Source organism: Bufo bufo, chromosome 7, assembly GCF_905171765.1.
Source record: "Bufo bufo chromosome 7, aBufBuf1.1, whole genome shotgun sequence".
Taxonomy (NCBI): Eukaryota; Metazoa; Chordata; class Amphibia; order Anura; family Bufonidae; genus Bufo; species Bufo bufo.
The window spans coordinates 22,601,456-22,622,676 of NC_053395.1; the positions used below are offsets into that span (position 1 = coordinate 22,601,456).

The 21,221-nt window shown below is 45.2% G+C and overlaps 1 protein-coding gene across 1 annotated transcript in view; it reads left to right on the forward strand.

Annotated features, from left to right (window-relative positions):
- Positions 1-2,343: 2,343 nt before the first annotated feature.
- The window catches only part of TEKT4 (tektin 4), a 29,214-nt gene continuing 10,336 nt past the window's right edge, over positions 2,344-21,221 (forward strand). The window contains exons 1-3 of the mRNA XM_040441097.1: positions 2,344-3,213; positions 3,517-3,587; positions 8,465-8,608. Of these exons, the coding sequence (XP_040297031.1) occupies positions 2,680-3,213; positions 3,517-3,587; positions 8,465-8,608 (749 nt within the window). The 5' untranslated portion in view covers positions 2,344-2,679. The remainder of the gene's footprint in view (positions 3,214-3,516; positions 3,588-8,464; positions 8,609-21,221) is intronic.

A 21,221-nucleotide genomic window follows, 5' to 3' on the forward strand; every position in this document is an offset into this window, starting at 1 on the left:
CACTGTCGGTGTCTCACACACCTTGTGGGGAATGAGAGGACGTGGGCACTCCGCTCGCAACTTGTTGCGAGACTCCTTACTTAATGGGGTGCGGATCTTAGATTCTAGGTATTGTGCTACATGAGTAGCTGGAAGCCATTCTGCAGAGCGGGGGTGGTGGAGCTCGTCGGGGTTAAATAATGGATTGCCCAGGGGATCAACCAAAAGATTGTCCTGAATGGGGTGCCCTTCTGGTATAGCCGCCGTTGCCGTGGTGGGAACTGGGTTAGGCAACAGGTCAAGAGGATCAGGAATCACATCCTCAAGTTCCTCATTTGAGTCATAATTGGACTCGTTCTGAGCCTCCTCTATGGATTCTTTGTCAGAATCAGACACTGGCTCAGGCAAGGTCCTGGCCGTCTTCCAAGCGCGAGTGCGTTCTGCCTGTCGCGAGCAGGCTCTTTTACGCGGGACAACCGCGTGATCATATGATGGCTCACCATCAGTCATAGAGGTTCTGGAGGCTGAGGGCATGTTAGTATCAACCCCTGCATTCTGAGCAGACTGCGAGCATAATGCCTGTGATATAGACTGTGACAGGGCAGAGGACATAGAGCCCATGGCTGCCATAATCGCATTAGATATGGATTGTTGTAAAACGGCATTCTGCCTATCCTGTGAGGAATTATCCATACGGTTGTCTACAGCAGGAGGGGGAGTAGGGGCAGAAGGGTCACCCTGTCTAGGGGTAGAACTAGCACTGCGGCGGGACATAATGGGAGAAGTGGCAGGAGTAATTCACCCCAGACCACAAGAAGCTGCAGCAGAAAAACAACCTAGGGAGAAAGAAAAAAGGCAATGAGGGCCTGAAGATGTAAGTAAGCGCAGGTATAAGCGCATAAGGGGAGAACTTACCGAGCAAAATGGCGACAGGAGACTCCAAAAGCGCGCCGTGCGGCTGAGGAGAAGGTGCCGAGATATCGCGAGATCTCGGCGAAACGGCGGCAAAAGAGCGCGAAATCCCGCGAGATCGCGGGGAGGGAGAGAGGGAGTACCAAGATGGCGGCCGAAGTCCCGCGATAGCGGGAGTTCGGCCGGCAAGAGACGGAGAGCAAGGGAAACGAGAAGGGGGCCTAAGGGGGACCGGAGCGTCCGGTGAGTAGAAAAAATAGCCCAGACGATGTGGGAAGTTATCCGCAGATATGCTGGCCGCTAAAGGGATGAAAATAGGTTAGACAATGCAATACGAACGAATATATAACCGAAATTAACCCATGAAAGAATCGGGACAGTGTGACAATACAAGGGATAACCCTGAAATAAACAAATTCATACTGGAAAACAACATAAGATAACAAGAGGTACTCATCTGCTTATGGTAGCAGCAAAGAAAGAGGATGATCCCAGGGGCTGAGCCATTATATACTGGGATGGTGGGAGGAGTTAGGTTACTATGGTTTTCTTCTTGTGATTGACTGTTCATTCTTTGCTGCTATGGTAACAGTAAAGAGAGTTAAAGCAATAGGAGCCTCCGTGTCTTGTCATAAAATCTAATGACATGGCCTCCTTGTTCACCTGATCTGAACCCCATTGAGAACCTGTGGTCCATCATCAAATGTGAGATTTACAAGGAGGGAAAACAGTACACCTCTCTGAACAGTGTCTGGGAGGCTGTGGTTGCTTCTGCACGCAATGTTGATGGTGAACAGATCAAAACACTGACAGAATCCATGGATGGCAGGCTTTTGAGTGTCCTTGCAAAGAAAGGTGGCTATATTGGTCACTGATTTGTTTTTGTTTTGTTTTTGAATGTCAGAAATGTATATTTGTGAATGTTGAGATGTTATATTGGTTTCACTGGTAAAAATAAATAATTGAAATGGGTATATATTAGTTTTTTGTTAAGTTGCCTAATAATTATGCACAGTAATAGTCACCTGCACACACAGATATCCCCCTAAAATAGCTAAAACTAAAAACAAACTAAAAACTACTTCCAAAAATATTCAGCTTTGATATTAATGAGTTTTTTGGGTTCATTGAGAACATGGTTGTTGTTCAATAATAAAATTAATCCTCAAAAATACAATTTGCCTAATAATTCTGCACTCCCACTAGTGGCGCTTGCCCTACAATAGTCTGTGGTCTATGTGGCTTTAGTGATCATTCTCCAACCTATCGGCCGACCGCCTGTGATACAACTCCCATCATGCTCCCTGCCAGCCCTCTGGAGTTTTTAGTACATTTCTCTGCTCGGTAGCGGAGATCAGCGGCCCAGGTGGTCAGAGGGCAGCCGCTCCTCAGGGATACATGAATATGTATAGAACAGAGGCTGCCAAACATTTACATATTCATAAGCCGAGGCCGGCTCCTCCTCCTCTAATAAATATTATAAGCACAGTCCACATTCCAAAATTGGCTAACTCCTAAACACGTGACACGGCTTGTCTCTTGGAAACAGTCTCTTAGCAACAGAATACAGAGCTTCCAGAAGGGTTTCATGGTTACTATAGTAACTAAGTAGAAAAAAAACGCCTTGCCTTACGTGATAGGCTACGTTTTCTGATCATGTGATGCAGCCTCTTTCTGGCTTTACAGTCCCTTAGCAACGGGACGCCGCGCTACCTGATAGTTGACATCGTTGCCATAACAACCGAGGCCTAGCAAGAAGCATCTAGCCTCGGTGTCCGGCGATTCACCATGTCCGCTCAGGTACTCGTCTCCCGGCCGCCCGCCCCACAGAGTATCCCGACGGAGAGCCTTCCGGTCCACACGGTGGAGGCCCCCTATAACACCGGGGAGCACTCCTCCTCCGGTCTGGCCACTTCTGGCTTCCGTACCGCGAAGTATCTGCTGGAGGAATGGCAGCAGGGCGGCTACACGTCCTACTACCAGGCGTTCTCCGACAGGGACTGCTCCGAGAAGGGGCGGCACGAGGCCAAGCAGCTGGCGGCGGAGTGCGAGGCCCGGGCCCAGCGCAGCCAGGCGGACGCCACCAAGAAGCTGGGGGAGCGGCTGCTGGACGTCCACTTCTGGAGGTCGGAGCTGGAGCGGGAGGTCCGCGACCTGACGGCCGAGACCGAGGGGCTGCTGCTGCAGCAGAAGAGCCGCCTGCAGAGGGCGCTGGACGCCGCCGAGATCCCCTACAGCATCGCCAGCGACAACCTGCAGAGCCGCGAGCGGAGGGTCGGGGCCGAACTGGTGCGGGACGGGGCGGAGGTGGAGCTGCTGAGGGTGAGGACGGGCGCGCCCCCTGCTGGCAGCGCCTGGTATAGCGGGGCAGAATTATAGCAGTTATATCCCTGTATATAGCGGGGCAGAATTATAGCAGTTATATCCCTGTATATAGAGGGCAGAATTATAGCAGTTATATCCCTGTATATAGAGGGCAGAATTATAGCAGTTATATCCCTGTATATAGAGGGCAGAATTATAGCAGTTATATCCCTATATATAGAGGGCAGAATTATAGCAGTTATATTTTTTCATGCTACAGATTAATAAATACATTTTATGTGTTTTCTTTATATTATGAAGGAGGTGGAACTAATTCGAAATGTTCAAGATCTTCTGAAAAGGACACTGGAGCAAACCATCGAGCAGATAAGGTATACCTGTGATATTTGGCATTGGTTGCAGTTTGCTATCGACATTCATCAGAATAAGGCTGAATGCACACGGCCGTGTTTCGTGGCCGAGAGCGGTCCGTGGTATGCCGGGCTGGATTCCTGTTTAGAGCAGGAGCGCACGGTGTCATTGGTTGCTATGACGCCGTGCGCTTCATGTCGCCGCTGCACTACAGTAATACACTCTATGATATTTCATCCTTTCACCTTTTTTATGTTTCACCATTTGACGGTCATGTCGTTTGCTGCCTCCTGGTGGCCATATGTTGTATAAAGTATTCTGGGTTTGGTGATATTTTCTTGCCCTTTTAGTGCAAAACTTTTTTTTTTTTTACTTTACGGAGTAATTGAGCCCCCACATCAGTTCTCTCTGCGATGGGGCAGCGCGTAGGTGTCTGTGCCTGATCAGTAAGCAGTAGGCTGGCAGTGATGGACGGCCAGTGGTGGATTACAATAGGCCCAGCACCGCTGGCAGGCCCAACGCCGACCCGAACGCCCACCTACTCCAGCGGGGCACGGGAGCGCATAGCTCCCTGTCTCGTCGCCGATCACCGCCATAGGCTTCAGGCCTAGTAGGCTTCAGGCCTATGCGGTAGTGAAATCCCGGCGCAGGCGTGTGTGATGACGTCATCGCGCGCCTGTGCCGGGACGCAGCACTGCCTCATCCCGCCTTCCTCTGCGAGCAAGCGCCTGGCCCTGGACATAGGGGGGTATTTAGCTTTTCATTTTTTATTTTTTTATTTCATGTGCCTACTTTGGGGGAAAAACAGTAGGACATATGAAGAGACATCGAGTACATGGGGGGGGGATGTGGGGCAAATTATTATGGGAGGGAATACTATGTGGGGGGCCTTTCTATTGGGGAGGCACTGTAGAGGCCATTCTATTATTTCTGGGGACACTATACAGGCATTATTGCCTGGAGCACAATAGAGGGTGTTATTATTACTGGGGGTCTCTAGGGGACATTATAGCTGCTGTGGACACTATAGGGACATTTGGGGTAATTTATCAAACTGGTGTAAAGTAGAACTGACTTAGTCGCCCACAGCAGCCAATCAGATTCCACCTTTGATTTGTCTTCTTTATTATAAATATATGTATTTTAAATTTGGCGACCAAATTTTTCAGTTTAGGACCCAGTTTGGGGTATTTTTTTTTTTTCTGAAGATGTCATATGGCCCATGAAGCACCGCAGCCTCTTCATACAGAAAAAACTAAACTAACATGGAGGGAGGGGCCCGTGTGGGGTAGACGGCCCCGGGCGTCACATGCACTTAATCCGCCCCTGTAGACGGCAATGGACACAACTTTACTAGGGCTTTGTTCTCTTTTATATGACATCTGTCAGAGATCACGAGCAGATTTATCCACAGGTCTACAGATCGCCCTTGTAATGAGCAGATTAGCGGCGGAGTGCCCCTTTATGCCGCCTGTCTGCGCAACGGTTTTTACAATATCCTGCATTAAAACGAATAGCACCGATAGCACTCAGTGCCATAAAGCCTAAGCATACGGCCAGGGGTGCTCCTAGCCTTTCTGCTGCCTGAGGTGAAAACTGAAACGGCGCCCCCCTCCCTCCCCCTAAAAAAAAAAAGATGCCAATTTCTTAACCTAACCCCTTTGCCACAATGAAAGCGCTCATTGCCCATGGCCCTTCCGCTGCCCCCCTCTGGCCCCTACCTGGTGCTGCCTGAGGAAATCGAAATTGGTGGTGCACCCCTGACTATGGCTTAGGTGTAAAATCATAGGATCTGGGAAGAGATAAGCGTCACAGTCCATTCCTGTCTGTCTCTCCATCCGGCTTCTTAAGACTGGATGTAATCATTAACTTTCAGTATTAATCAGCTAGAATAATTGGTAAAGAACTATTAGATTCACGCCATTATTCTCCCTGCTGGTTTTAGGCAGGTCCTGCGTAGGAGCATCAAATCTGTGGCTGACAAAAGAGGTTAATGCTTTGTCATAAATAATAATGGAATATTTGTTTTTTGTTTTTAAAGTGCAGTACTGCCTATGACCAGCAGATGGCAATACACGTATATATTATGCTTATGTGGTTCTGCAGTCTATCACCACCTGCTGGTCATAGACAGTAGCGCAAGTGCAGTGCAATTTGTAGCTATTTTGATGATTATTATTAGCGTTCATATATTTTTAACAATTGTAACATGTGATCGGGTTCTTTCTTCTATTGTGTGGCTTTCTTTATGCATCACACGACGCATGTTGCCTGCTAAACGTAGCTTCTCCCACGAGGTGACACTACAGGGATAGCCTTCTCTCGTTTGGAAGAGACCCTATGCCTGTGCGGTGCTCTCCACAAGGAGAAACAGTCCCAGCCTACATAGCACTAAGCTATAAATCAGGGATCAGCAACCTCCAGCACTCCAGCTGTTCTGATCCATCCCCATTGACTTACATTGTAAGTCAGCACGGATCCGTTTGGCTCCGCATCGTCAGACGGTCACCAAAACGCTGCAAGCTGCGTTTTAGTGACCGTCTAAAAAAAACGCAACGCAGACCAAACGCAGCCTAATTGATGCATTCTGAACGGATCCTTATCCATTCGGAATGCATTGGGGCTAAACTGATCCGTTTTTGGCCGCTTGTGAGAGCCCTGAAACGGATCTCACAAGCGGACCCAGAAACGCCAGTGTGAAAGTAGCCTAACACTGTATACCGCCAGGACAGAGCAGCGTGCGGCGTCAGCAGAAGACCAGAGAGCAGTGAGTACCGCCAGCACCAGAAGCTCTATAGTCACCGCTCCCCGGGCCTACTGTACACCAATGAGCACTTCCATAATGGAAGCCCTCATTAGTATTTTCTTCACTGACATCCCCCCCACACACACACACTTGCAGGGGAAAAAGTATGTCTTATGGAGCGAAAAATATTGTATTAAAAAAAAAATAATAATATCGAAAATTGTTTCTCAACAAATAAAAAAGTGAGTGCCGCTAAACCATGGTTATTGAAGGGGTTTTCTGAGAGTTTACTCTCTAGCAAATCGGCAGCAGAAAATGTTATAAAATCTCAAACAATACTCACCTTTCACATCCTCGCCGCTCCTGCACTGATGCTGCAGTGGTCTCAGCCAGTCTTTGTTTATTATACTGGCGTAGTATCCTTTATATCCACATGACCACTGCAGCCAATCACTGATCCTAGCATGTACTGCGCAAGACCGCTGTTTACATGGATAAAAGATCAGAGGGACTTCCAGAGCAGATGCTGGATCGGTGGGTGAGTAACAGGTGAGTAATGTTGGATTTTTCTGCTGCCAGTATAATTTTGTAACTCTCAGACAACTCCGTTTAAAAAAAAATGGCAGTCGCTCCTCGAGCTGAAATTATAAATCTTACTTGGGCTTTTTCCATCAATTTTCTCTCTCCATGTCCGCTAGAGAGCGTGCTGATTACTGAAAGTGAACCACACCTTCCTCTGCTTCTCCTCTTCCTCCCCTCTCACAGCATGCTGCACACCCCTCTTCCCTGCCTATACTCATCTGTATTCCTCTAGTTTTCTTGGTTTTGGGGGGAGAAAGAAGATGAGCTACAGGCTGCAAGGTGAGGAAGATGACGCCATCCCCTGTAACAAGTTTCACAAGTACTACTAATTTTAACAATAGCTGCACTTTAAATGCGAAATCACCTTGGGTTTATTGAAGTCATTCCAATTCCGAAGGTATCTAGAGAAGAATAGAAGACGTTGGTTTGATCATGTGTAACAAGACGTTCCTGAGGCGTCTTAGAGAGAGAGTGGAGGTTACAGGAGAGGCGGATTTGACTGATGGATAGAATAACAGCTCCATTTTCCTGGAGGTGACTGACAAGATATAAAGAAGAAGAACATCTAAGTTGACTTTGAAGCTGGAGGACAAACTTTTAAGTTGTCTTCCAGGTCGTTAAGGAATATACAATAGGAAAAAGCTGAGAGAAATAGACAAGGAAGGTGGAGAAGAGGGAAACAACTAATGAAGCCCCCTCTTTGATATGAAGGAGTCAAGAGGTTTTCGTATGGATGTGATTAAAATAATAAGAAGTTGAAGAGTTTGACAACCACAGACTAGAAGGTTGGAGAAGATCCCTCAAACTTTAGAAAGTTTCCAGTATAACCTCTAGGACAGATCTGCAGACTATCTAATGTATATAGCGTGTCCCGGCTCTCTCCTGACAGCAGATGCCTGAGGAAAGAAGAATCTTGGATTCCAACATGCCTGACCCTTTGTCCCTGCAGGTGACAAGTTACCACCAGAGGTGTCTTATTCCTCTCTCCACTTTGAAGACACATACATGCTCAACAGAGCCATGTGTGTTTACATGCATCCACGTCTCCATAAAAGGTGACATTTGATTGGTTGTTGTGGTCAACAAGGGCTCTTTTTATCTCTTCATGCTGTTTTGATACATGAGGAAAATGTTACTTTAAGTTGAAGTTCCACCCCTGAGGAACATCGATTCATTTTTCTTATTTTGAGTGAGTCACAGGAGTTGATCCATGAGATATCATAGTACTTCAGGTTTGGGGGTCAACTTATTTTCTTTTTGTGGGGGAAGGGAGGGGGTTTGGTTAGATGTACCTCTTAATGGGATGCTCTGACATTGAAGGATCTTTGTTGATGTCACTAAACAAGGAACTGGAGCAATAGGATGCAGAAGGGCTTGAAGACCACATCTGGCAGCCAGGATTGGGGTTTTGTAGCTCTGGTACACATCATTGTTCTTGCTTTATATTTGTGGTTCCTAAGACGCTGAGCAATAACTGGGACTTAATTTCACAAGAACTACCCCATTACCTCCATATGGACAATCTTTTTAACAATGGGTCCTACTGCTTCTCTATTTCTTTCCCTTCAGGAAGAACAGAGATGCCAAGGAGAAGCTGGAGATGGACTGGTCAGACAAGGTGGAAGCTTACGACATCGACAACAAGAGTGGAAGATACAATAATCAAAGCACCGAGATCCAATTCCATCACAACTCATCTAAATTTGAGGACAAGTAAGTCAAATAGTAGGAGGTAGAGTTACATTCGACCCGAATATCCCACTCACTGCGTGTTACACTCATCAGGGTATAGAAAGCTGAGATTCAGGAACTGGGGGTACTCCCATTATAGAGCTGCTGTGGATGTCCCTACGCTGCCTGGGCATGAGGGGAATAAGGTGGTCACTGGTGGCTTTATTTCAGAGTAGCTCCACAACTTTATAGGAAAAGACATTTACTGGTGACAGGTTATTTGTTTGGATCTGTTTTGTATTCGGGCACATTTGATTGACCAGTTCACTTTGAGTTGAATGAGTCCGTCCAATGCTCTGATCAGTTACCATCTATGGCCGGAGTCTAAGCGGTGTAAAGTCGTATCGGACGAGACAGAATAATTACTTCACCGCAATATTCCATTACACGTGGTCACCCCCTGGAAATGTCCATGTTTTATAATAGTTTCCAGCTTATAGGTTCACTGAGCTATTTAACGTTGTCCTACCAATACACATCCATATTCATGTCTTATAGCAGTTATATTCTTAACCAAATCTCTTTTTATTGAGACAGCAAATAGTTAGAAAGTGCAACAGTACAGCATGCGCCATACGCAGATGGCATCAAATTAGTGCAATCATATATAACCGCAGCCAAATAAATGAGGGGGGGGGAATAAACAAAAATAGACATACAAGACAACAGATAGGGGTAACGAAAACATAAACAAGAAGAGGGGAGGAAAAAGGGGGGGGGGGGGGATGGGGAGGGAAGAGGGTAGGTACAATGATGGCAGTATCAATCAGACCCCTATAAGGTTGTTCAAGGCGTTAGGTGACGATATGCTTTCCAGGGACTCCATATCTCTAGGAAACGAGGGCGAGTGTGAGATTCCCAGTGAGCCAGCTCTTCAAAGCGACATATCTGATCCACTTTCTCTTGCCACATCAGCAGCGTAGGCGCAGAATCGTTCTTCCACAGCAAAGGGATTAGCAGACGGGCAGCAGTAAGAAGTAATGTTGGTAGGTTGTTCTTAGAGGGAGTAAGGGACACATTGGGGCACCAAAGCAGAACTAATTGTGCATTTAGACTTATATGTGAGTCACAGATGTGCCTGATTAAGCTCTCAATCTGTGTCCAAAAGGGACGGATTAGACTGCAGGACCACCATATGTGAGAAAGCGACCCCTTCTCTGTTCCACACCTCCAGCACCGATCGGGTATTTCCTGATTGAGATTATGAAGGAACTCAGGCGTTTTGTACCAACGTGTGAGTAGCTTAAAGGAGTTTTCCTGTATTTTGATACAACGACTGAATCCATGAGAATTGGAAAGGATAAATGCCTTTTCAGGTTCTGAGAGGCGGAACGAGAGCTCCTTTTCCCAGGCAGTTAGAAAGGACAGCGCCGGGGGTGTGGAAGAGAGAAGTTCCTTGTAGAGAGTCGACAAGGGCTTCCTCGGGGAGATCGGCATAACTATCTTCTTTTCTAGCCATGTGGGTTCCTCCGAGCAGAAGGGAGGGAGTTTCAGGTTCGCCGTATCTTTGCGAAAGGCCGCAAGAGCCAGGAAGGATTGCTTTTGAACCTCCGGTAAGGCCCAAATTGTGTCCCATGCCAAGTCCCCAGCCGCAGATACAACGTCCTGCAGTTTGTGATTAGACAACTGACGCCAGACCCCAGGTAGGAAGTAGTGGATTCAGGGTGAGCTAAGTTTTGTAGTAGGTGCAGAGGGAGGTGGGGATTGGGGAATCTAAGATCTCTGGATCTGTATAATTTAGCCCACTCAACGAGCATGCCCTTCCAAATGGGGGAGGCAAAGGAATGTGAGGGCGTGCAGCTACGGAACCCCCATAGGACGAGGGTGTCCTTATATGTAACTAGGCCACGCTCTAGAGCTGTGCACAGGTTTGGGGAGCTTCGCGAAAGGAGAGAGAAGCACCTATTCAGGTGTGTTGCAGTGTAATACAGGTGGACATCGGGAAGGCCGAAGCCACCAAACCTCTTTTCCCTCGTCAACGTGAGTAAGCTATCCTAGACGGTTTATTCGTCCAGAGGAAAAGGGAAAATCTTCTACGTAGTTCTCTAAAGTACGAAAGCGGGAGCCATATGGGTAATGTCTGCAGCAGGTATAGGAGCTTGGGAACAATGAAGGTCTTGAGATAATTCTTCCTGCCTATCCATGATATGAAAGGAAATTTAACCAACTGTAGATGGGATGTAATTGAATTAAGCATAGGGGTGTAGTTAAGGCTGTAAAGGTCGTTCAGGTTAGCAGAGATGTGAATCCCCAAAAATGTGATGTCCCGTGCAGCCCAGGTGAAGGGGGTGGAGCGTTTTAAGCGACGCAACAAGAGCAGGTTTACAGGTGACATTCAGGGCAAGGATTTGCTATAGTTTATTTTGAAATTGGAGACCCAACCAAATTCTTCAAAAATAGAGTGCAACCGGGGGAAGGATTTCTCCGGGTTGGTGGTCATAATAAGGAGATCGTCTGCAAACGCAGCCGTAAGGTGGGTGTGGGAAGCTTTCTGGAGACCTTCAATATCGGGAGGTCTTGCCTGATTTTGCACAGGAGAGTTTCCATGACTATCACAAATAGCAAGGGGGAGAGAGGGCAACCCTGCCGAGTGCCATTAGTAATGGCAAAGGCGGGTGAAAGAGTGCCGTTGACTTTGACCCTGGCAGAGGGGGCCGAGTATAGAGAGAGAATAGCTGAAATAAGTTGATCAGGAAAGCCAAATTTTGACAAAGCCAGTGACATATACTGCCAGCTCACTCTGTCAAACGCCTTCTCTGCATCAGTGCTCAGCAGAGCTAGTGGAGTTGAAGTAGTCCGTGCCCAGTTCATAAGATGAAGGAGGCGAACGGTATTCTCATTGCCCTGTCTGCCAGAGACAAAGCCAACTTGTTCCTTGTGGATAACATCCGGGAGAACTTTTTGAATCCGTTGAGCCAGGATCTTAGCCCACCATTTATTGTCCGTATTAAGTAGGGAGATAGGGCGGTAGCTACCACATTGCAACGGGTCTTTATTCTCCTTATGAATAATGGTGATATGGGCTGTGAGTGATTGGGGAGGAAGGTGGCCACCCTCCAGGAGGTAATTACATAAAGAGCTAAAGTGAGGGACTAGAACAGATTTAAAAGTTTTATAATAGGAGATGGTGAAACCATCAGGGCCAGGGCTACGTCCAGAGGGGATGGTGGCTAGAACTTTCAGGACTTCTGGGCCAGAGATAGGAGCCACTAGTTGGGAGGACTGGTCTGGGGATATGGAGGGAAGCTGAAGGGAGGAGAGGAACTTATTCGAGGCCTCCGCGATGGAGCAAGGAGAATGAACCAGGAGGGCCGGGAGGTTGTAAAGGTCTTCATAAAAAGCACAGAATGCTTTGGCTATGTCAGGGGTGGATTTAAGATGATTGCCCGCCAGCATCTTTAATTGCCGGGATGAAGGAGTCAGAAAATTGTTGTTTAGTTAGTGCCGCATAGCTTGTTCCCTCTGTCCACCGTGTGCATATGACTTAAAAGCGCGCACGTAGGAGCAACTTAGCCGAAGTAATGTTTAACATATCTTTTAGTTGAGATCGCGCGACGAAAGCTCCTCCGCGAGGCTTATCGCTTGGGATTGCTTATGGCTGAGCTCGAGAGTAGCGATACGGGATAGGAGGGTAGACATGGCCTGGGCTCTTTGTTTTTTAATATGGGAGCCGAGAGCGATAAGCTCTCCACGGATCACAGCCTTGTGGGTTTCCCAGATTACAGCAGGGGAGGGAGGGGAGGGACCTGCGGAGTTAGTACTAAAAAACTCCTGGAGGGAGGTGGCTATTTTCTCAGATGATACCTGGTCCTGGATGATGGTTTCATTAAGACGCCAGTTCCATTCCCGTGTAGGGAGGGCGGACAGTGATACCGTCAGAAAGACGGGGGCATGGTCCGACAACGTGATGCTTCCTATTCGGGTATTTACAATTTGTTTGACATGTTCAGAGGAGAGAAAGACATAGTCTAACCTGTGGTGTGAGGACTTGGCATGGGAGTAGAATGAATAGTCACGACCAGTAGGGTTCAGGGTACGCCAGGTGTCAATAACACCTAATTTACGTAGAGCCACCCTCAGGCGTCTAAGACGGACATGAGTGATAGCCGATCTCCCCGAGGAGGAGTCCAGGAGTGGGTCTAGAGTTACATTAAAATCTCCCCCTAGTATGACCCATACCTGTTTGAATGCAGCAAGCGCCGAGAGGGTCTGAACCAGCCATGCAACCTGTCCCCTATTAGGCGCGTAAATATTGGCCAGTGTAACCGTGTGCCTGCTATAGAGCCCTTCACAAATAAGTAACCGACCATCAGGATCCGAGGAGGAGCTGTAACCGCAAAGGGCACCTGCTTGTGAATGGCAATACTGACACCCGGCTAGCAGAGGTCTGCGCACTGTGGTACCACTGAGTGAACTTTTTGGAAGGAAGATTAGGAATCTTACCTGCCCGAAAATGTGTCTCTTGAAAAAAAAGGCGATCGAGACTTTGTCTTTCTGTAGCAAGGAAATCACTTGGGATCTTTTGCACGGCTCGTTCAGGCCCCGGACATTAAGGGATGAGACTACAAGAGAAGCCATTTTAAATCAGTGGGAAAGCACATTGCAATCAAGGTCTGAGCGAACCAAGCAAGAACATTAAGGTGGGAAAGGAGGACACAAGAGGGGAAACACATGAGGGCAAAAAAGGGTAGACAAAACGGCAAACAATTATTCAAAATCACATAATGCAATTTTAAGAGCTCCACGGAGCGCCTGTGAACCAGAGGATCCTTTCTCATCACGGACTGGTGCCGGGATCCATCAGGCGGGGGGTCTCGTAGAGCCGGAATAGGCCAAGAAAAGGCCATCAGGTAACAAGGAAGTCAATGAGGGAAACATTGGCAAACAAATCCCCTGTGCAGAAGGGGTGGGAGGGGAGAGATGAATAAACTCAGGAAGGTAAGATCCACAGGGAGGTGAACAAAGGCCTGAATACATCCAGAAAGGCCTTATCAAAAAACTAGGCGGCCCTGATGCATGTCCTGAACAGCAAAACAGAGGAAATCTTCAGGAGAACACCGGAACTATGGCCGGCAAGAGATGACAACTTTCACAGCAGAAAGGCTTCAGCGATGAGGAGAGCGTTCCGTAGCAGTGGAGGCTTGAAAACCCAGGTTGGAACGGGATTTCTTCCCGGCCGGTACAAGGGACCAGGTTTCTGCAGTCGGAGGCGAGGGTATAGGGTCTCCCTGGTCGCTGGCATCCAGGACGGGATTTCAATCGGGGCTATACCCAGTGAGACCCAGGCCCCGGACAAGTCCTGGGGTGTGCGTATGGTGATCTGCCTTCCGTTTTTGAAGACTGCCAAGCCAAAGGGGAACAACCAGCGAAACTGGGTCCCGGAGGATCTAAGCGCTTCTAAAAGTGGACGCAAAATACGTCTTTTTGTCAGCGTGGAAGGTGCCAGGTCTTGAAAGAACTGCAGCTGCGAGCCTTCATATTCTAGACGGTCTGTCTCTCTACTGGCCTTCAAAAGAGCCGCAGAGTCCACAAAGCTGAGGATACCACAGATAACATCTCTCGGAGGATCTGAAGCTTTTGGCTTGGAACGAAGAGCGCGGTGTATGCGTTCAATAACAATATTCGCTGCTCTTTCTGGATTCAAAAGATTCGCGAATATTTCTTTCGCGACTTTTTCGAGCGCTTCCGGTGCGAATATTTCAGGTATGCCTCGGATGCGAATATTACGTCTGCGGCTGCGATTTTCCTGGTCTTCGATTCGCAGGAGGGCGTCGTTGATGAGATCTTTATGCGCACCCAGGGTAGAGCATGTTTCTTCGCTAAAGCGAATAATCGCATCTTGCGAATTTTCCAGTGCCGCGACTCTCTGGCCGATGGAACGGAGATCGGTCTTTATTTCCGCCAAGTCCTGCTTCAGGGGAGCCAGAGCAGAATCCATAACTTCGCGCAGGATCGCTTTTGAAAGATTTTGTCCCCGCCGTCTGTTTTTATATTCGGAAGCATCCGAAATACTTCCCGCTTCTGAGCAGTCTTCCGCATCGGAGTGGAGTGAGGGAGCCGGCGCCATCTTAGGCGTCCCTGCAGCGGTGCCCTTGGCAGCTTTCCTCAGGAATTGCTCCATGTCAGGCTGTTTGGAGCGGTTCACAGGTGGGTCGACAGGTTCCCTGGGGCGATCTCTCCCCGTTTTGCCCATTTTTAGCGTCTGAAAAGTGCTATTTAAGGGGGTTTGTGCCGATTAGGAAGAGGAGCTCAGTCACCAGCAGCCATGCAGCTCAGCGGCCAAACTCCGCCCCCCCATAGTAGTTATATTCTTGTACATAGGAGCAGTATTATAGTAGTTATATTCTTGTACATAGGAGCAGTATTATAGTAGGTATATTCTTGTACATAGGAGGCAGTATTATAGTAGTTATATTACTGTACATAGGAGCAGTATTATAGTAGTTATATTACTGTACATAGGAGGTAGTATTATAGTAGTTATATTCCTGTACATAGGAGGCAGTATTATAGTAGTTATATTCTTGTACATAGGAGGCAGTATTATAGTAGTTATATTCTTGTACATAGGAGCAGTATTATAGTAGTTATATTCTTGTACATAGGAGCAGTATTATAGTAGGTATATTCTTGTACATAGGAGGCAGTATTATAGTAGTTATATTCTTGTACATAGGAGCAGTATTATAGTAGTTATATTACTGTACATAGGAGGTAGTATTATAGTAGTTATATTCCTGTACATAGGAGGCAGTATTATAGTAGTTATATTCCTTGTACATATGAGCAGTATTATAGTAGTTATATTCTTGTACATAGGAGCAGTATTATAGTAGTTATATTCTTGTACATAGGAGCAGTATTATAGTAGTTATATTCTTGTACATAGGAGGCAGTATTATAGTAGTTATATTACTGTACATAGGAGCAGTATTATAGTAGTTATATTACTGTACATAGGAGGTAGTATTATAGTAGTTATATTCCTGTACATAGGAGGCAGTATTATAGTAGTTATATTCTTGTACATAGGAGCAGTATTATAGTAGTTATATTCTTGTACATAGGAGGCAGTATTATAGTAGTTATATTCTTGTACATAGGAGGCAGTATTATAGTAGTTATATTCTTGTACATAGGAGCAGTATTATAGTAGTTATATTCTTGTACATAGGAGCAGTATTATAGTAGTTATATTCTTGTACATAGGAGCAGTATTATAGTAGTTATATTCTTGTACATAGGAGCAGTATTATAGTAGTTATATTCTTGTATATAGGAAGCAGTGTTATAGTAGTTATATTCTTGTACATAGGAGGCAGTATTATAGTAGTTATATTCTTGTACATAGGAGCAGTATTATAGTAGTTATATTCTTGTACATAGGAGCAGTATTATAGTAGTTATATTCTTGTACATAGGAGCAGTATTATAGTAGTTATATTCTTGTACATAGGAGCAGTATTATAGTAGTTATATTCTTGTACATAGGAGGCAGTATTATAGTAGTTATATTCTTGTACATAGGAGCAGTATTATAGGAGTTATATTCTTGTACATAGGAGCAGTATTATAGTAGTTATATTCTTGTACATAGGAGCAGTATTATAGTAGGTATATTCTTGTACATAGGAGCAGTATTATAGTAGTTATATTCTTGTACATAGGAGGCAGTATTATAGCAGTTATATTATTGTACATAGGAGCAGTATTATAATAGTAATATTCTTGTACATAGGAGCAGTATTATAGTAGTTATATTCTTGTACATAGGAGGCAGTATTATAGTAGTTATATTCTTGTACATAGGAGCAGTATTATAGTAGTTATATTCTTGTATATAGGAAGCAGTGTTATAGTAGTTATATTCTTGTACATAGGAGCAGTATTATAGTAGTTATATTCTTGTACATAGGAGCAGTATTATAGTAGTTATATTCTTGTACATAGGAGCAGTATTATAGTAGTTATATTCTTGTACATAGGAGCAGTATTATAGTAGTTATATTCTTGTATATAGGAGCAGTATTATAGTAGTTATATTCTTGTACATAGGAGGCAGTATTATAGTAGTTATATTCTTGTACATAGGAGCAGTATTATAGGAGTTATATTCTTGTACATAGGAGCAGTATTATAGTAGTTATATTCTTGTACATAGGAGCAGTATTATAGTAGTTATATTCTTGTACATAGGAGCAGTATTATAGTAGTTATATTCTTGTACATAGGAGCAGTATTATAGTAGTTATATTCTTATACATAGGATGCAGTATTATAGTAGTTATATTCTTGTACATAGGAGCAGTATTATGGTAGTTATATTCTTGTACATAGGAGCAGTATTATAGTAGTTATATTCTTGCACATAGGAGCAGTATTATAGTAGTTATATTCCTGTACATAGGAGCAGTATTATAGTAGTTATATTCTTGTACATAGGAGCAGTATTATAGTAGTTATATTCTTGTACATAGGAGGCAGTATTATAGTAGTTATATTCTTGTACATAGGAGCAGTATTATAGTAGTTATATTCTTGTATATAGGAAGCAGTATTATAGTAGTTATATTCTTGTACATAGGAAGCAGTATTATAGTAGTTATATTCTTGTACATAGGAAGCAGTATTATAGTAGTTATATTCTTGTACATAGGAGGCAGTATTATAGTAGTTATATTCTTGTAGGTAATGGGAAATGTTATGATACTTTCAATATTTGCCAAACTATAAGGTGCAGCAAACTTTACAGAAAATAAGGACAGAAATTGAAACTCATTTCTGACTGTCCTGGTGGTCTAGGGTATAGCGTTATTTTATGCTTCTCTAGTGGTCTAGGGTAGTGGAGGGATTTTTGCCATCATCCTTGTTGAACTAAGATAGTAGAGAAGATTAATCCCTGAAGCCATAAACAATACGGCCGGCTCCCAGCAAGCATCCCGGGCATGGAGAGTGTTGGGCAACACAAACTGCAGAAAAGGAATTCCAGCAGGCGGTAAAAATCTTAATTTATTTATGCAGATTAAAATCCAGCCAAGTGGACACACAACAGGCGTGCAATCCTGCTGCTGTGTTTCGAGTGTTTTCTGCCTTCTTAGTCATAGCACACAAGCAAGAGTAAAACATTGCAAGTAAAGTACAGGCAGGATGAGCCGGCGGAATCTCACACACTGACTGATTAATAACCGCTAAAAGTTAACCCCCTACAAGCCACTACTGATCGCACGTACATATGACAAATTCCAATACATTGGTGTTCATCTGGGAGAGCAGCGGGTCATGACACAAATGGGAGTGGCCTAGTAAAGGGGCGTGGCTCATATGAAAGGATATGTCTGAATATATTAAGACCCTCTTTATTTACACCAGACCCCAAACCAGACTCCCTATATAATCAGACCCCAGAACAGACCCTTTACATATATTCAGACCACTATATTAGACCACAGACCAGGCCTATTAAATATGTTCAGACCCAGACCCCCTATATTCATGTAAGACCCCAGACCAGGACCCTTAATTAATTTTAAATCCCAAATCTGATTACCTAAATATATTCAGAGTTTTGATATTAACATTAAACCCAGACCAGACCCGAGACCAGACATTATCAATATATTCAGACCTAGACCCCATATATTCATATAAGACCCCAGACCACACACTTAAATTCATTTTGAATCCCAGCCCAGGCGACCTAAATGTATTCACACTTTTTATATTCATTTTAGACTCAAACCAGACCCCAGACTTCCTAAATATATTCAGATTCCTTATATTAATATTACTGTATACCCCAGACCAGACCCCTAAAATAATACTAAATCCCAGACCACGCCCCTTAAATATACAATATTCTGACTCTTTATATTGATATAAGACCTGGACCGGACCCCAATATTCATTTCAGACACCAGACCAAGCCTTCTAAATATATTCAAAGCTAGACCCCTATTTTAATTCAAGACCCCAGACCAGTCCTCTAAATTAATTTTAAAACCCAAACCACCTATTCAGACTCCTTATATTAATATTAAACCCAGATCAGACCCCCTATATTCATTTCATTCCCCAGACCAGACTTCCTAAATATATTCAGAGCCCCCATATTAATATAAGGCCTGGACCAGACCCCTAAAATAATTCCAGATGAGGCCCCTTTAAATATAAAGTATTCCGACTCTTTATATTAATATTAGACCCAGACAAGATCTCCGAAATACATTCAAACCTACCCCCCCCCCCCCCTATATAAATAAAAGACCCCAGATACCTAAATTAATTTCGTATCCCAGACCGGACCACCTAAATATATTCAGACTCCTTATATTAAAGGGGTTATCCAATTTTGCAAACAGCCCACCCATGTGCCGGGCCCCTCACAGGGAATATACTCACCCCGCTCCCCGCGCCGCCGCTGCTGCTTCTCCCTGTGCGCGGATGAAAACATCTGGTGTCGGGGGGGAGCAGCCAATGGCAGGCGGGGACGGGGGGGGAGCCACCCTAGCATCTCAGGTGACGCTAGGGAGGCTCCCCCCGCCTGCCATTGGCTGCTCCTCCCCGACACCGGATGTTTTAATCCGCGCACAGGGAGAAGCAGCAGCGGCGGTGCGGGGACCAGGAGCGGCGCGGGGAGCGCGGTGAGTATATTCCCTGTGAGGAATCAAAAATCGGATAACCCCTCTAATATTAGAACCAGATCAGACCCCTATATTCATTTTAGATCCCAGGCCAGACTTTCTGAATATATACCCCCTGTACTAATATAAGGCCCCTAAAATAATTCTAAATCCCAGACCAGGCCCCTTAAATATACAGTATTCTGATTTTTTTTCTATATTAATATTAGACCCAGAGCAGACCACTATATTCATTTTAGACCAAAAATCCTAAATATACTCAGACTCAGACCCCCTATATTAATATAAGGCCCCAGACCAGACGCAGCTTAATTCAGGCCCCTCAGACACCAGACCAGCCTTTATACTTCTCTTTTTAGCCTTCAGGCGCCCCTCTGTGCAAATGCTTGTGTTCTGTGACGTGACCACTAGATGGCAGCAGATACTTATCGGATGAACACGGGGAATGTTTTCCCCTCCGTACAGTGACGGGCAGGCATTTGCCTTCGCTGTGATGTTAGGATTCAGGGCTGCATGCAGCGAGTAAACCCTAAATGAGATCTTCTGGGACATTGATTATTCTGTCAAAGACGACGCAAGGAATCTCAATGTCCGTTTTTCATGGTATTTCGCTGCAAACTCCGTACTTTAGCGTGATCTAAATTCATTGGGCATTTCGGAAACCAAAAGTGATGTCAATGGGAATTACGCCGTTCTCCGCACAGCTCCTTCCTTCGCAGATCTGTTTGCCAACGGCGCTAGCAGATGAATGAGCCGCCGTTTGGCGCTAATGTGTTATGAATGATGCGTCTCTTTGACGCATTAGTATTAGTAAAGCGTTCTACTTTGGGCGGTGCAGGATTCACTTCGACTAAATGATAAGCGGCGAATAGACGAGGTAGCAGAGCTCAACACCGGTTGTCGAAATGAAAAAAAAAAAGCCTCAGGTCTCGACGGATGTATTAAATGCTCATTCATCACCCGGAGCAGTAATTCAAATGTTATTTACGGGCGTCTCATTCTGCGTTTTAATTAGCTATTTCATTATTCCCTCCCGTCCCAACTCGTTTAATTAATGTAATGGACACTGAGCGTCAAACCGGGAAAAAAAAAATTAAATTAATACATGCTGCAATATATTTGTGGCCACTAGAGGCCACCATTGCTTTTCGTACTCGCATTACCACCCTCGTCCTGCCCTTGATTTTCTCTCCTGGTGTGTCAGTCATCACTACACGTCGGGCATTCTATTCCCGGACCATGTAGCTCAGGATGAATAATGCTCTAGGTCCGCTCCAAATATTGTATTAGGCCATACATGCCTTTTTAATTGTTCTAGCAAATTTTTAGAGGAAATGTCCTAAATGTCTACTGGCTGACCTGTTACATGTGAGATTGGCAGCTGAAGGCATCTGTGTTGGTCCCATGTTCATATGTGCCCGCATTGCTGAGAAAAAAAGATGTTTTCATATATGCAAATGAGCCTCTAGGAGCAACGGGGGCGTCGCCGTTACACCTAGAGGCTCTGCTCTCTCTGCAACTGCCGCTCCCTTTGCACTTTGACCAGGTGTGATGACGTTTTCACGCCTGGTACTGTCAATCAAAGTGCAGAGGGCGCGGCAGTTGCAGAGAGAGCAGAGCCTCTAGGTGTAACGGCGACGCCCCCGTTGCTCCTAGAGGCTTATTTGCATATAATAAAACATCGGGCACATATGGACATGGGACCAACACAGATGTCTACATGCCACCAGTTTCAGGCGCCCTTTAAATCGACATAAAATATTGATGAATGAATCTGCCCCTTGTTCTAACTTTGCTCCGATCTTGAGTTTTATTCTCCGGTAACATCCAAAGATAGGTTTAGAATCCAGCCGGCTTCCTGTTTTCTGAGTGCAGTGATTGGTGGTGGGAGGTCACATGACTGCCACACATTTAAAATGGCAACCGGCAGGATCGATACCTTTGCTTTGCATGTG